This window comes from Erythrolamprus reginae, chromosome 3 (genome assembly GCF_031021105.1).
Source record: "Erythrolamprus reginae isolate rEryReg1 chromosome 3, rEryReg1.hap1, whole genome shotgun sequence".
Classification (NCBI taxonomy): Eukaryota; Metazoa; Chordata; class Lepidosauria; order Squamata; family Dipsadidae; genus Erythrolamprus; species Erythrolamprus reginae.
Window position 1 is genome coordinate 178,154,126 of NC_091952.1, and position 17,897 is coordinate 178,172,022.

At 42.4% G+C, this 17,897-nt stretch overlaps 1 protein-coding gene across 7 annotated transcripts in view; it reads left to right on the forward strand.

Annotated features, from left to right (window-relative positions):
* HIVEP1 (HIVEP zinc finger 1) overlaps positions 1-17,897 on the forward strand; it is a 95,065-nt gene that overhangs the window by 46,462 nt on the left and 30,706 nt on the right. For all 7 annotated transcript variants that reach the window (XM_070747260.1, XM_070747266.1, XM_070747265.1 and 4 more), the window contains 2 exons: positions 2,900-2,953; positions 10,662-16,516. In XM_070747260.1, the coding sequence (XP_070603361.1) occupies positions 2,900-2,953; positions 10,662-16,516 (5,909 nt within the window). The remainder of the gene's footprint in view (positions 1-2,899; positions 2,954-10,661; positions 16,517-17,897) is intronic.

Genomic DNA, 17,897 nt, shown 5'->3' on the forward strand with positions numbered 1-17,897 from the left:
GGGGGCCCCGACCCTCTGGAACCAGCTCCCCCCTGAGATTAGGATTGCCCCCACCCTCCCTGCCTTTCGTAAACTCCTTAAGACCCACCTTTGCCATCAGGCATGGGGGAACTAAAACACCTCCCCCTTGCCCATGTTGTTTTGTTGATTGATTGACTGTGTGCCTGTTTTTTATATACAGTGATCCCCCGTTTATTGCGTCCCCAACCATTGCAAACAGGGTACTTCGCTATTTTTCAACCCGGAAGTCAAAATACCATCTACGCATGCGTGCCCGTGGGCACGCATGCGTAGATGGCAACCGGGAGATCAGCTGCTGGGCGGCTTCCCTGAGTCTTCCCCCTCTTGCTGGCGTCAGCGAGGAGTTTCCCCACCGCCCACGCAAACTCCTCGCTGCCGCCCGCCCTTCGCCCGCCCACGCCGTTCATTCTCGCCGCTTTCGAGCTGAGTCCGGGAGCGAATTCGCTCCCGGACTCAGCTCGAAAGCGGCGAGAATGAACGGCGTGGACAAGCCGTTCCTTGCCGTTCGTTCTCGGCGCTTTCGAGCTGAGTCCGGGAGCGAATTTGCTCCCGGACTCAGCTCGAAAGCGGCGAGAATGAACGGCGTGGACAAGCCGTTCCTTGCCGTTCGTTCTCGGCGCTTTCGAGCTGAGTCCGGGAGCGAATTTGCTCCCGGACTCAGCTCGAAAGCGGCGAGAATGAACGGCGTGGACAAGCCGTTCCTTGCCGTTCGTTCTCGGCGCTTTCGAGCTGAGTCCGGGAGCGAATTCGCTCCCGGACTCAGCTCGAAAGCGCCGAGAGCCAGCGCCCCCCGGACCACCGCCTGTCTCCTGCTGCCCGGTTTAGCCAGGACACGAGCGGCGAAATGACTTGGAGGAATGTGAAGCTGAAACCGGCCGGTTTCAGCTTCACATTCCTCCAAGTCATTTCGCCGCTCGTGTCCTGGCTACACCGGGCGACAGGCGGTGGGCTGGGAGCCGCAGGCGAAAGGAGCTCGGGCATTGTTCTCCGGACCCTGCCTGCAGCCTGGAGAGGGAAAGGGCCGCCGCGGGGCTGAGCGGGCGGGGGTCCGGAGAACAATGCCCGAGCTCCTTTCGTCTGCGGCTCCCAGCCCACCGCCTGTCGCCCTAAAGCGGGGTGCGAAATGACTTGGAGGAATGGGAAGCTGAAACCGGCCGGTTTCAGCTTCACATTCCTCCAAGTCATTTCGCCGCTCGTGTCCTGGCTAAACCGGGCAGGCGAAAGGAGCTCGGGCATTGTTCTCCGGACCCTGCCCGCAGCCTGGAGAGGGAAAGGGCTGCCGCGGGGCTGAGCGGGCGGGGTCCGGAGAACAATGCCCGAGCTCCTTTCGCCTGCGGCTCCCAGCCCACCGCCTGTCGCCCTAAAGCGGGGTGCGAAATGACTTGGAGGAATGGGAAGCTGAAACCGGTCGGTTTCAGCTTCACATTCCTCCAAGTCATTTCGCCGCTCGTGTCCTGGCTAAACCGGGCAGCAGGAGACAGGCTTTGAGTTTTTGGCTGCGGGGGGAGAAGTAGGACTTTCCTAACTCCCTCGCCCCGCAGCCAAAACTCAAAGCCTGTCTCCTGCTGCCCGGTTTAGCCAGGACACGAGCGGCGAAGTGACTTGGAGGAATGGGAAGTCCAAATCGACCGGTTTCAGCTTCCCATTCCTCCAAGTCATTTCGCACCCCGCTTTAGGAGTCAGCGGAGAACGGTGCAACTGTTTTAAAACGATCGGAGCTTTCCAATGAGTCCCGAAGACAAACGTGTCTTCGGGACTCATTGGAAAGCCGCGCGGGTGTTTTAAAAGGTCCCCCGCCGACATGGGGGGCTCGCTAGCACCCCCTCAAACCTGGGTTGGGGGTTCGGGGGGTGCTAGCGAGCCCCCCATGTTGGCAGCGACGTTTTAAAACAGCCCCGCCGCCCCCAATCTTCGGCTCCTCGCTAGCGCTGCGGAAGTTAAAAACATCATCTGCACATGCGCAGATGGTGTTTTTACTTCCGCAGCGCTACTTCGCGAAAACCCGCTCGTTGCGGGGGGTCCTGGAACGGAACCCTCGCAACGAGCGGGGGATCACTGTATACTGTTTTTTATGAGATTATTAATTTAAATTGGAACTGGATGGGTGGGCATTGGATTTGGTATTGTGTACTGTACTGTTTTTTTATTATTGTTGTGAGCCGCCCCGAGTTTGCGGAGAGGGGCGGCATATAAATGCAATAAACCTAAACCTAAACCTAAATCATTCCTATCCCCCCCCCCCCCCCCAGTAAAATTACATGGCCATGGACATCACTAGGAGTTGAGAATGCTTCAATTTTTTTTCTTTTTCTGTTCAAGATAGTTGGAGAGTTAAGAGGAGAAAAGACTTAATATATAACTCTCACGTTAATTTAGATCAGGGATGAGAAAAATTCTGACATGCCAAGCTATCTAATTAAAGGAAGAATAGGCAATCCAAGTAAGAATTGGTAGTAGACATGCCTAGACCGATACGTTTCTTGCTGTTTTTAATTCTTTTCACTATACGGGTTAGACATTTGAATTCATGAGTGACTGTGTTTTAATTTGGTTTCTGTATGTTCTATTTCTGAGAGTTTTATTAATAAAAGAAATATCCTGCATTTTTATTGTGTTGTGCTTTTTTTTTTTGGAAGCTTAAAAAAGTTTGCCAAATGCAAATGAGTGGCTATGATGCTTACTTTTCAAATTGCAAAAAAATGATTTTGCTTTGAGTGTTATATTGTTTTTATGTGGGCAATATTTTCATTATGTGTAAACTACTCAGTAATATCAAGAATATTTTATAAATTACTTATTCAACAACTGTTAGCTGAGAAAATGTAATACTTTGAAATAAGTTTTGCTTTTTTTAGTTTTTCATATTTTTTTCTTTTAGATAAAATTGAAGAAGCACAGAAAGAACTAAATGAAACAGAAGATTCTAAAAAAGGTAAAATCACGTTCCTTCTTATTCTTGCCCATTAGCCTCATAATATAAAGAATGTGTAGTTCTGATGTGAAAAAAAAAGTTTAGTCTGATTTGGAATGATTTTAATGAAGAAAAAACATAAAATAATTTTTTTACAATAAAGCAATAAAAAGCTTGAGTTGTACTAGTGTGAAAAACATTTTTTCCCCAATGGAAAAATTAATGCTTCATGATATCCCAGAAAGTAATTATCACAATTATGTTATCATTCATCGCACATACTCTTTTAGGTTATTATTTTATTTTCTTCATGGCTGCACATATATGCAATACATACTGTGTATAACATGTATATTATGAATTCATTAAAATACAGCTTTACATCAGTGGTGGGATTCAAATTTTTTTACTACTGGCTCTCTGGACATGGCTTGATAAGCATGGCTTGGGGGTTATGGCAGGGGAAGGATACTGTAAAATCTCCATTCCCACCCACTCCAGGGGAAGGATAATGTAAAATCTCAATTTCCTCCCAATCAGCTGGGACACGGAAGGCAGAGAATAGATGGGGCAGCGCCAGTCAGAGATGGTATTTATTGATTCTCCAAACTAAAAATTTCTGCTACCGGTTCTTCAGAACTGGTCAGAACCTGCTGAATACCCCCTCTGCTTTACATCCTGTAAGATAGTACTTTCCATACTTGAAGTGCTATGAGTTATTTTGAGGAAAAGAAATTTAGAACAGCAGTGGCAGATTTCAGAATGGACCATAAGGATCAGTCTATTCTGATCTATTCGTTATGGGTCTAAAAGGACCTTAAAGTCTGCATCTTAATAAATCTCTGTGCTGTACAATATAAAACACTCAATTTTGATTTGCTAACTGACTAGAAAATTCATTTCTGGTGCAGAATTTCAAAGAACAGTCGCATTTGTGATTGCATGTTTTTAAAAAAACCTTTCTGGTTTTTTAAAAAAATAATGTATAAATGCCAGAACTATCAGAGCAGGGATTGTTTTGACAATAAAGAAGGAAGCACACTGTGTGTTTTGATTTAGTTCTTCAACTTTTAATGCTATTCTATCTTTGTTATGTAGGAAATGGTGAATGCTTTCCCCCCCCCCCGCCAAATACAGAATTTTCATAAAAATATTGACTATACAGTGATACCTCGTCTTATGAACGCCTCTTCATACAAACTTTTCAAGATATGAACCCTGTGTTTAAGATTTGTTTGCCTCTTCTTAAGAACCATTTTCACCTTACAAACCCGAGCCTGGGTGCATGGGCTCTCTTACTGCATGTGTGCTCTCTTACTGCCTCAGGGATTCCCCTGCCTTGTGACTGCCACCACCAGGATTTCTCATTTGCTTGCCGCCCCCGCCGGGATTCCCCACATCCTTTTGCTTGGACCTGCAGTTCCGATGCAGGGAACACCGGAGCTGCCCCATTCCCCTGCCACTTTCCCCTCTAGCCCTCCACTTCCTCTGCTCCCCGCGGCTGCCCCATCCCGCTGCCAAAATCCCCCCTAGCCTACCGTTTCCTTTGCCCCATCTTGCTGCCAAAATCACCCCTCCAAAAGCTTCCTATGCCACCCCAAATTGCTCCCAAAATCGCCACTCCAAAAGCTTCCTATGCCGCCCCAAATCGCTTCCCAAATCACCTCTCCAAAACTTCCTACATCACCCCAAATCGCTTCCAAAGTCTTCCAAAATCACCTCTCCTTTCAAAATGCCTCCTTTCTTCACTCCATTTGCCTTCGTTAGGACCTCGATTTGGGTGGCATAGTACGTGTTTGCCTCATTTCTCCTTGCTGCCTTTCTTCAATCCATTTGCCTTTGTTAGGACCTCGATTTGGGGTGGCATAGGAAGCGTTTGAAGGGGTGATTTTGGAGGTGATTTGGGGTGGCATAGGAAGCGGCTGGAGGGGTGATTTTAGTAGCGATTTGGGGCAACGTATGAACCTTTTGGAGAGGTGATTTTGGGAGCGATTTGGGATGGCATAGGAAGCGTCGAGGGGTGATTTTGGGAGAGATTTGGGGCAGCGTAGGAAGCGTCTGGAGGGATGATTTTGGGAGCAATTTTTGTCTGCCTTCGTTAGGATCTTCATTCCTCGCTTCCTCTCGCTGTCCATCTCCACTCCGTTAGCCTTCACTTTGTCCTCCCGCCGCTTTTTTTTTAAGCTTTAAAGTTCAGATTTTAATAATGAGTTTGCACACATTATTTGCTTTTACATTGATTCCTATGGGAAACATTGTTTCATCTTATGAACTTTGCGAACCTCGTCACGGAACGAATTAAGTTCGTAAGACGAGGTATCACTATACTTTCAAATGGTTATAGCATGTTTTGTGATGCTTTTCATGATTGGGAATAAAGATATTGACTGTATGTTCAAATGGTTATAGCATGTTTTGTGATGCTTTTTCATAATTGGGAAATACTTAGTTTGGACAGAAAAACCAACAACTTGCTCAGATCTAGCACATCGGTTGGAAGTTGATAAAATAAAAAAAAGTTATTTTTACTATAGTGCAGTGTTGAAAATATCCTAGAATCATTCTTGATGATTACAGCCAAGTATTAATCTGGTTTGTAGTGGTCCACAAGAGCAACCTGTGGAGGCCAAAATTATTCCATTCCCTATACAGAATAATTGATGCAACAGTTCCTTGGATAAAGATATTACAGAACTGCATGGGCAACAGATGTTATTCTTCCTTTCTATCCTTGCAAATTAGAAGAACCTATTATCTAAAGTTACAGATAATTTGTACAAGTAATTATCTACAGTTACAGATAATTTGTGTTGGAGGAAATCTTGAGACTCCTTTGATTGCAAGGAGATCAAATCACACATTAAATCCTCAAGAAAATTAATCCTGGTTGCCTTTGGAAGAACAGATACTGATACTGAAGCTGAAGCTCAAATATTTTGGCCACCAAATGAGAAGAAAGGACTCATTTGAAAAGACCCTGCTTTTGGGAAAGATTGAAGGGAAAAGGAGGAGGGAGATGGTAGAGGATGAGATAGTGTCATCAACATAGTGGGATGAGTTGGAGCAGACTCAGGGAGAGAGTGGAGGATGTGGATCTGGCATGTTATGGTTCATGGGATTGCAAAGTGTCAAACAGCAACAACAACAATCAACAGATAATTTTGATATTATCTGAATTTGGCTGCTATTCAATCAGTCATTTTGACTATCCTTAGCTTTGCTTTCTGGATTTTGGACCCAGAGTGGCCTGGGACTACTCCATTGGCCACATTGTAAAGATATAACCTAAAGCCATGGTGGCATAGTGATTAGAATGCAGTACTGCAGGCTACTTCTGCTGTCTACCAGCTGCCTGCAATTTGGCAGTTCGGATGTCACCAGGTTCAAGGTTGACTCAGCCTTCCATCCTTCCAAGGCTGGTAAAACAAGGACCCAGATAGTTGGGGTAAATAACGTGGCTCTGTAAACTGCTTAGAGAGGGCCTGCAAAGTGGTATATGTCTAAATGCTGTTGCTATTAAAGCAACCCAAGGAACTGGAAGAGAAGGATTGGACTGACCATATCTGGTTAGGCTGGTAATAGAAAGAGACCTATGGGAGGCTGGAATTTTTTTCCTCTGCTTGTAGGCGAGATGGGAGGGCATATCTAGATGTACTCCCAGGTATAATGGGTTCTATTCCTAGTTGCCCAGGTGAGCGTGGCATGGCTGAGGAATTGTATGCCTGGAAGAATTGGACATAGAGTGGGATTTAAGCAGATGCCCCAAGTAGTAGGGGATGTGTGCTAGGTAGAAGTACTCAAGTACTTGGGTAAGTTTGTCAACCATTTGGTACTGCACGTGTGAGGATAGTAATGATGTGGGTTCTGGATAGGAGGGCAAAAGTCTGTGGGATTGGACAGAGTGTAGGATGATTGGGTAGATGCGGTCTGCGTGACTGAATGTGCAGCAGGAGGGAAGCAAAGACATCTTGGGGAGAGATGGTAAGGGACAGAGTGGGCTGTTCTCAGAAATGACAGCTTCAGTGTTTATTACCTTCGCACTTAGTCCTGAGATTAGACCTTAGTATTCCTATCCTCCATCTGTTACTATTTAATGTAAAGTCAGCTGTAATGAGACTCATTGATGACTTAGTGTATTTTTCGCATTATGGACCATATGACGCACCTAGTATTTTCGCCCTCTGTGAAACCTAGTTTGCATTATTGAAACTCTGCTGTCTTTCTGTCTCTCTGTGTGTGTGTGTGTTTGTGCATGCTCTAGAAATGTGCTTTCTGGCTTTTGAGTGTGGCATCAGCCTTGATCCTGGGACAGGGAAGGTACAGTGGCTATTGTGATCTGAAAATCTCTGGTGGCTCTCTTGAGTTATGTGCTGAACATAGCCAGATGTAAGAGCCTATTAATGAAACTAAGCTAGAGGGATCAATTGCGATTTTTGCTATTGTATAAGCTTCTTTGCTGGGTAGCAGCTTCCATGCCTTTATTCCTCAACATTGTGGTTCAGTTGGTAGTGGATTTTCCCAGTTCAACTGACTCTTATGGGCCTAGAATCAGAGATGATTTGGGAGTTCAGTACAATAATGGGATATGATGCAGATTATTGGGGGCCTTATGCATAGCTGAAAGGTAACATACACTAGATCTGGTAATTGTTGTGGGCATTGATGATATATCTGGTTTTGAGGAATATTGCTATCAGTTCCTTGTCATAGACAAATGACTCCCCTGGAGACTTAGAGTTCTCAGCTAGTATCTTTTGTAGGAAGGAATTTGATTAATTTATTCTAGATGATTGATGGACCCAATGGAATCCAGAAGTAGCTTGGAAATGTTTCTGAAACTGTGTTGAATGACCTGTCCAAGGCCTTAGAAATGAACAGGTTGAAATGAACGGTCCTGGATCTAATATTCAGATTGTCTGTTTCTGTGAATCCAAGGAACCCCCCGCCCCTAGTTGTCAGAGAGACTCCATGAGATGAAATGACATGACATGCCTATATTGCCACTGGAGGAAGATAAATATCAAATATGGACACATATAAAATATTTATTAGTTTACCTTGTGATAATAAGAGCAGTGAAAATGGGCTTATTTCTTTGCTCTTATTGCATCTGCAGATAGTCGTTTTGCAATCACACTTCCTGCAATCTGGTCCCTCCTTGGTAAGAATCAGGTGGAGGATGTTCTCCAGAGTTGTTGTGAAGACTATTCTTAAACACCTTTTGTATAAGGTCACTCATCTGCTTGGAGTTGGATTCTGCCTGGGCAAGTCATATGGAATTGAACTGAGGTACAATCTCAGTTATCTGGAAAGAATTCCAACCTGTCAGTCCTGAGGAAGTGTTATTGAGAGGTTCAGCTTCATAGGGCCTTGGATGAAGTGGATCATCTGGATCTTTTTCAGTCTAGTTTCAGGTTAGCCTTAAACATCAAAACAGCATTGGTCATGCTTGCGCATGACATATGGAGGCATGGGATGGGAGTGGTGCATTTGTCCTTATTATTCTGGATCTTTCAGCATTCAATATCATTCTGGATTGGCATACAGGGTTGGCAGTAGGAGTTTTGTTGTGGTGGTTATCCTCTTACCTTGAGGGCCATTAGTATAGGGCAGGGGAAGGCAAAGTTAGCTCTTCTTTGACATGTGGACTTCATCTCGCAGAATTCCTGATCTAACATGATAGGCTCAGGAATTCTGGGAATTGAAGTCCACACGTCATAGAAGAGCCAACTTGGCCTACTCCTGATATAGGGAATTGAAGAGAGATCTAACCCTGGGCTTCTGCTTTGTTGAACTTCAAAGTTCAACTCTCACTAGTCCTATTTAACTCCTGTTTAACATCTGCATGAAACCACTGGGTAAGTGGTTTCAATATGTGGAAGATATTGAAACCTAGCAAGACAGAGTGTTCTTGATGTCTCTGGGTTTTGAGGCTTTCTGATTCTGACCTGTTCCATCTAAAACTCTGGATGGAGTAGCACTCCACCAGACAGAATTGGTGTGCAATCTGGGACTCACAACTCCTGCTTGGGGAATAAGTGGTAGATGTAGCTAGGGTGACTTTGCACAAATCTTCATGCACATCAGTTGCCCCAATTTGTTACATTGAGCGGTCCTAATGCCTGAGTCATTTCTTGTCTGTATTACTGTACTGCAATATGCTATATGTAGGGTGTCTTGAAAAGCATTTGGAAGCTTCAGTGCTTTCAGAATGCAGCATCACACAGTGTTGGGTACACCAAGATTTGACAAAATAATACCTCTACAGCAAGAGCCGATTGGTTCTAACATATTTCTGAGTACAATTCAAAGTGTTGTCTTTCACCATAAGACAAAATGGTACAGGGCAAAATTACTTGTGGGCTTTTGTCTTTTGTGAAACAATGCCATCTTGCAAGATTCAAGAATATTGTTGTGCCTTCCCTCTGGAAATCCCCCCCACCCCCAATAAATCTGGTGACACTGGGTATGTTGCTCTTTGGGAAGTCTGTAAAATCCTAACTTTCCCCATAAGGCAGTGATGGTGAACCTATGGTTCACTAGCCAGATGATTTTCGGCCTTGGGGAAGGTTGTTTTACCCCAGCGCGTGAAAAACCGCCCAATGGGAAAATGGAAGTTTGGAAAAATGAACTTCTGATTTGCCAGTTGTGCTGTTTTTCCCACTCCGGAAGCTTCAGGACAGCTTCCTGAAGCCCCGGAGTGCGAAAAATAGCCCAACGGGCAAACCGGAAGCCCATTTTTTTGAACTTCCTGCTTGGCTGTTTTTTCACAGTCCCAGGTTTCAGTGAGGCTTGCGCTCATGCATGGGGATGGGGAGGTTGTGCGCATACGCAGGCACAGCACAGGGGGATGCACATGCATAGGGGAGAGGAAATGGGTATGGGCATGTGCACCCCGCGCTAGTGCACTCACACACACCCTTTTGGCACACAAACCAAAAAAGGTTCGGCATCACTGCCATAGGGTTTAGGAAAGGGGTTTAATGAAACCCAGCACTGGACGTTGTTGACAGAGGGGGAAGGGGGCTCACTTTTGTATTTTATTTTATATTGTATTTATATTGTATTTATATTGTATTTTATTCTAAGTTTGTTTTATATATGTGTGTGTGTGTATTTTGCTTTGTTGTATTTATTCTGCTTTTATTGTTTTGCATTTGAGCCACCGAGAATTTTAGAAATAAATACATTTATGGAATATTCTTGTGTCAAACTTCATTTTAATCATATTCATATTAAATTCATTATCCAGAGAGTTAGCATTATTAAACTGTTCCTTCCAAAACATAAAACTATAGTAGACTGTAGTTAACTGTGCATAAATACTTAAGACTATTTTTATTTATTTGCTTATTAATCAGTATGCAAGTGGGCTGTAATGGAATAGTAAATGATGAAAGTGGAATAATAGGTATAGATACATTTCTTGTTTTCTTTTAGTCTCCTATAAAAAAGAAGTTTAAGTAATATTCTGTAGAATTCAAACAGATTATAAGAAAGTGGAGACTTTGGAATTGTCCAAATTGTCCAAGTTTTATGGGACTTTTTCTGCTGAAGCAGGTTCAGGTAAACTTGTATGAGTTTTTTAAAATTACAATAGTAGTTTAGTAGTTGCCAATTCTAAAAAAGCATGGATTAAAAAGAACTCAGTGTTGTGTGAATTGAAACTGCTTTGTAAACTAAACTGCTCATTTGATGATGTGATTTTTATTTCTTTGTATTTGGGCAGACATCGCCAAGGCTATTACAAGAGGGAGCACAGACACAGTTAAAGGTGTGAAGCGTAAAAAGATTGTAGCTGAGAATCATCAGACAAAAATACCCAAATCACCTTTGAGAACTCCAGCTCAGGCAAAATCTAAAGAAAAAGTAGAAGACCATTCAGCACCTTCTAAAATACTTCCTGATACTTCAGAGCTATTAAAAGAACCTCGTAGTTTGGCTTCACAAAATGGAAAACAAAATAAACAAAATGTGGGAACATTTAAGAGCGAGGTAGCTAATAAAATATCTACAATCGAGACTTTACTACAGACAAAACCATCTCTCTTACCTCAGTCCTTGGACTTAAATAAATGGTCAGTAGAAGAATACAGTTCAACTCAGCCACATTTACCAGTGAAGAAAAGTTACGCTAGCTGTTCAAGTATATCAAAGATAGATAACAATGAATGTATTAGCTTTGTTGATTGTAATAACTTGTCCTGTACAAATACTGCATTTGATGTTTTACTGAAAGCTATGGAGCCTGAACTGAATACTTTAGCATACGAGTGCCCTTCTAGTGGAATGCAGATTGACAAACTGAGACCAAACAGAACTGTTAACACCTCTTCCTCTCTTGCATCCAATACACAGAGTGCTCCAAGTCACGAGGCTTCATTACAGCAAAAAAATGTAGCCGTATCTCAGTTTTATCCTTGCACTTCACCGACTGTGCATGTAACAACATCAGGGAAGACTTCACAAGCACAGATGCACTCAGCTGCTCACACAAAAGAGCAAGTTCCTGCAAAAGGTGGACAACACAATCAGCAAGTAACTGCATGCCCAAATTTCACTAGTTCTGTGGTACAGCAACAGAACCAGGAAAGTCTCAAACTCCAACATATATACAGCACAGCAGTAACTTCTTCGGTCACCTCCCAGTCTTCTATTTCTCAGGCTTTTTGTCAAAATCACCTAGTAGCAAAGTCGTCTTCTCCTTTGTCAATTAACCCAGCTCTGCTACCCAGCTCTACTGCCCAGATACCTATAGCTCCTTTATACAATTCAGCCCAGATAGCTTCAGTCGTCAACCATGGCGCAGAACAAATATGTAACCTCCTTAAAGTCCAGAAGCCTAAAAAAATGGGAAAATATGTTTGTGAGTATTGTAACCGGGCATGTGCTAAGCCCAGTGTTCTTCTAAAGCACATTCGCTCCCACACAGGAGAACGGCCGTACCCTTGTGAGACCTGTGGGTTTTCTTTCAAAACTAAAAGCAATTTGTACAAGCACAAGAAATCGCACGCCCATGCTATCAAAGTGGGGCGTGTCCCCCAGCCAGACTCTTCCGGGCTGTTTCTCTCCCATGAATCAGATAAAGCACTTAGCATTCATTCAGACGTAGAAGAAAGTGGTGACAGTGATGATGAAGGCACAGCGGATGAGAGGCAAGATGAACAAGGATCATTAGAACTGGAAACGGCTCATGTAATGAAAATCCCTTTTAATTCTGGACCCTTGCGCAAAGGTAATCCCACCTCACTACGCAAATCAGAGCATCTGGTAGGCAATTCCTCATTTCAGGAGTCAACTATTCAACCAAGAAAAATTTTACCTAAGCTCATTGTTGACCCTATAAATATGTCTCCTTTACAACCTGATTGCCCCAAAGTAACAGTCTCCAACTCTATAGTGACAAATGTGAAATCAGATACAACTTACAGTGACTTGATAAAAGATTTTGATACAAACAAACATCAGAAAAAACAAATAGATATTTCTGACGAACAGCCCGGAACCCCTACAGGGGCAACAATACACGCACAGTTACAAAGACAGCAAGCAACAGACTGTTCTCAAGAACAAGGAAAATGTCTCCTGAGCCCTAGAAGCTTAGGTAGCACTGATTCTGGCTATTTCTCGCGTTCAGAAAGTGCAGACCAGACCATGAGTCCACCGGCTCCATTTCTGAAGGGACCCCCCACAACTGAAAAAGGCTTAAGTAAAATTTGTGGACCACGAATGAGCACCACAGTGGTTACCGCTGCACAGACTACTTGTACTGACAAATCTTTTCTTTCATCTGGTCAAATGAGACCACCTTTGGCCACAAAAACCCTTGAAGAACGCATTTCAAAATTAATATCTGATAACGAGGCGGTAGTGGATGACAAGCAATTGGACAGCGTGAAACCACGTAGGACATCCCTATCTAGAAGAGGCAGTATTGATTCTCCCAAATCCTATATTTTTAAAGATTCCTTCCAGTTTGACCTAAAACCAATGGGGAGAAGAACAAGCTCAAGTTCTGATATACCAAAGTCTCCTTTTACACCAACTGAAAAGTCAAAGCAAGTTTTTCTCTTGTCTGTACCAACCCTTGACTGTTTGCCCATAACCAGAAGTAATTCTATGCCTACTACCAGTTATTCAGCTATACCTACCAATGTAATACCTCCTCCACACCCACTGCGTGGAAGTCAGTCTTTTGATGATAAAATTGCCTCTTTGTATGATGATGTCTTTGTGTCAGGACCTTCCCCTCCACAGCTCCAGACTGGACACACTCGCACACTTGTTCGTCAAACAGCAATAGAAGATTCGTCATCCAGTGAAGGACACACATTTGGACCGGCGAGATCTGTAGACGAAAGTTACGGATGCAGTGTATCAAACGAATTCTTAATGGCAAGAAGCAAGTCATTTGTACAAGGCTCAAATTTGGATAAAATAAAAAAATCACATCAAGGCCGAGGGATAATGTTTGAGTGTGAGACTTGCAGAAATAGATATAGAAAACTGGAGAATTTTGAGAACCATAAAAAGTTTTATTGCTCAGAGTTGCATGGACCAAAAACCAAGGCAGCTATTCGAGATTCTGAACATAAAAGTATTGCGAACAGTACGCAACCACAAATCCTTCATTACCGAGTAGCAACGTCAACTGGTGTGTGGGAGCAGACATCTCAGATAAGAAAAAGGAGGAAAATGAAAAGTGTTGGCGATGAGGATGACGAAGCACCAACAAATGATACTGGTAGTCTGTCAAAGAATATTGCAGAAGTAGAAAGCCAAAATAAACCAGGAGATGCTGCCTCTAAACCAACCTCTGTCCTGGATTCATATAACACTTCAGTTCAGAGACTGGCACAAGATGGGTCAGAGACTCAAATCACAGAGCAAGCTACAGAGCCAAAAATGTTGCTGCATGGGAAGAATCACAGTGTTCCAATTGTGCACGGGAAAAATGAACTGAAAAGGCAAGGAGCTGGAATTTCTGTGATTCAGCACACGAATTCCCTAAGCCGACCTAGTTCATTTGAAAAAGCAGATTCTTTCGAAAGACTATCACCTATTTCTTTCCCAGCTAACAAGCCTGAGAAATTCCATTCCTTGAATAACGCAATTAAAGAAGAGAAACATCCACGCTTGAGCACTTCCCAAAGTCTTCAGGCAGCCGGAGCAATACGGCATCAAATTCATCATGAATGTAGAGTTTCTCCTAATGAAAAGAATGCAACAGTACAGCCACTAAGACTTGTCCGCCAACATAACATACAAGTTCCTGAAATACTGGTTACAGAAGAGCCAGATAGAGACCACGAATGCCAATGCAGTGATCTTGAGAAAACAGAAAAATTTAACTGGCCTCAACGAAGTGAAACACTATCAAAGCTACCCACCGAAAAACTTCCTCCCAAAAAGAAAAGGATTCGTTTGGCTGAAATTGAGCAGTCGTCTGCCGATTCGAGCTTTGAATCTACACTTTCTAGAAGTTTCAGTCGGGAAAGTAGTTTATCACGTGCATCCAGTTTCTCAGCATCTTTTGATAAAGATGAACTTGCTAAGAATGAGAATGCTTCCAAAGCAGACCCTGTTAATAAATCAATGGAATTCATCAATATTCCTCCCTGTTCAAACACACTCAGTGTGCCTGGTCCTCATTGCAGAGAAATGCGACGTGCTGCTTCTGAACAAATTAATTGTACCCAGCCTTCCGTAGAAGTATTTGACGCTAGGAGCAAGAGCTTTGATTACGGAAGTGTGACTGCATCGAAACCTGCGTCACTTAAAGAGATCTCCTCTTCCAAATTGAATGCCGGTAGCGGTGGCCCTGGACATGTGCCTCTTTTAGAAAGGAGGAGGGGACCTCTTGTAAGACAGATCTCTTTAAATATTGCTCCAGAAAAGAACCTGCCTGACATTGTCTCGCACTCTTCTTTGCAAACAGCTCTTCAAGCAGATACTTCAGCAGAGTCTTTTCAAAGGCTGCGAAGTTCCGAGACCTCTTTGGAGGACATTTCTTCAGGTGCTCAGCATCCACAAAATTATAGCAAGACTTTGCAGGAATCGGTAAAGAGCAACAACTTTCCTAACTTCCCCTCCACTCAACAGTCTGTAGGATCGAGTCTAAATCACCATGATCAGCAGTCCTCACTAAATCGTAATTCCCAAGCATCTCTTAAAGGATCAGCAGTAGGAGCTCAAAAAAATGCCAACCAGCCCTGCAAGCAAGAGGATTGTTTTGCACCTAAATATCAACTTCATATTAAAACCTTGAAAGTAGAACAGCAATACCCTTCAGGTCTTCCGGGAATAGTTGGCATGGATCAAGCTGGGCCTTCATTTAATAAATTAAATAATAACATGTCCAAGCCACATGTAGCACAGCCGTTGCAACAAACTGTTCCTAACAACAACAGTAGTTCAGTTTATCAGGCAGAACCTTTTGTTGTTCCTGTACGTATTCACAGTAATATTCCATCTTATGGCTTAGCTTGTGTTTCACCCATTCCTCAAATTCTAGTTACCCAGGATCAAGTAAGCCAGCCTCTTTGCATACTAAACACCGCATTAGTAGCAAAAGACCAGGATTCGATGCCAAAATCCCACAAAAATAACCTGAGGTGCTTGCCGTGTTCCCAGCCAACATCTTTGTTTGAAAACTTAGTTTATGAGAAGGAAGGCAAGGTGCCAATTTCATTAGGATCTTTAAATCTGATTCAGAAAGTGCCAGTGGGTGGACTTTTTCCTCAACAGGAAGCCACAGCTTCAAGTAAACGCATGCTTTCCCCAGCCAATAGTTTAGACATTGCCATGGAAAAACACCAGAAACGTGTTAAAGATGAAAGTGGAGCTGTTTCTATCACAGGTGCTGTATCATTGCATCCATTGAACATTAAACCAAATGAACTTAATAAGCAGAAGAAGCCACTTTTGGTCCGGCAGAGTTGCACCACTGAGCCCCTTGAAAGTTTCCCTTTGGATCAAGATGATGAAAGCGGTGGAGCCATAAATTCATCAGATGTCTTGCTGTCTGGTTCACCTAAATCTGCTCAGTCTAAAAGTTATTCATTTGTAAAAAAAGACTCCTTAGAACAAGATAGCCTACCAGTCTCTGGAACCACAGACTTTGCAGGCAGACGGCCTCATCAGCCTGTTCCACAGAACACGTCTTCATTTCCAAAAAATCTAGGTGACAGTCAAGAAAGGATGTCCCCAGAACTTAATGAAAACAACAAACTCGATATCCACAGCCAAGCAAATTCTGGAACTAATTTCTCTGCTGTAAATACAGATGATACACAGAGATTATCTTTTCCAAGCCTAAAGACAGCAACAAACTTTACATGGTGTTACTTGTTAAAAAGGAAACCAGTGCATCTATTACAACATGACCAACAGTCTTCAGCTTATTCTTCCTGGTCTACCAGTCCCAACAATTCCAACCCACTTGGTTTGCCAACAAAGATTGCACTTTCCCTCTTGAATTCAAAACAGAAAGAAGAAAAATCATCTTATACTCAAGCAATAAGCACCACCTTCAAATCTGACACATTGGTCTACTCAAGCAAATGGGAGAACAACTTACTTAAGGTATTTAATAACTGCATTGACTACACTTATCTTAAACGGGGAAATTCTACGTTTAAAGTATTTAAGTAGCTTTAAAAAAAAAGTTTAAGTTTTGCATTTGGGAAGAATTTTGTAGTACTGTACTCTGTATACTTTCATATTACTAATACAGTTTAATTACACTGCTAGTTACAACATGATCACATTTCATGAGAAGCATAACTTTAGCAGTAAAAAAGCCAGCTGATTCTGGAGTATGTATGTATGTATGTATGTATGTATGTATGTATGTATGTATGTATATAAAGAATTGTCCTAAAAATGAGAGTTCCAGGTATAGTTATAAAAGAAACAATAGACATCACGGTCTCTGGAACTTCATTAAAAAAATATTATACTAAGCTTTTTTTAGTTCCCCTGCTAACATCATTTAATTTTTGTAAAGTTCCATGCAACCACCCACACACCCACACCCACACACATTATTTGAACATTTCACATTTGCAGAATGGGATATATAATTTTAAATTTTCCAGATGAAGTTGAATCTTTTTTAAAAAGTGAGATGAAATATTAAAGCCTTCAGACTACTTTATAGTACAGTTTCCCCAAATTAGGGTTAACCATTCTATGGTGTGCAATAGCTAGATAATATCTGCATGAACAGATATCTTATCAAACTGAAGAAAATTTGAAGAATGTTTAGTTATTTATTTCAAACAATATATTGCCCCTCGGCTCCCAATGAACACAGGAAATGTATAATTTAAAAAAGAATACAAAACATACAGAAGAATGATGTGTGGGTCCAGAAAGAACATATAACCATTAAATAATATTAAAAATATATAACCAATAACCCATCCAACAGAAGCTCAAATTTTGGCCTAATCCAGAGCCTGGGGGAATAGCCAGGTCTTTAGCAACTTCCTGGACAGCATCATAGTAGAATTAACCTGTATATCTGAGAAAATATTGTTTTCCAGAGGGCAGATACCATAATAGAGAAGGCACCTATCCTGGGTACCACAAGATGACACTACCTAAGTGATGAACTTCACAACATGCCCACTCCTATCTATCCATTCTTTTGGAGCATAATGCAATTTAGAGTTTTAAGTGTTGATCACAACAATAATCATGACAGCAAACTCTTAAAAGTATCAAATAAAATTTTCAGTACTCAGTTCAATTTACAGATCTATTAGTAGCGCACATTCCATGAAGCACCTGCCAAACCATAGATGCTTCTATAAACAGTTGCACTAAAACTTGTTATGGCAATATAAGAGTAACTTGCACACACACACACACACAAAGTTTGTACATCAATTCTTAAAATAAGAGATCAAGAGTATACATTCACCACCTACAGGTATAAATCAAATTGTCCCATTTCCAC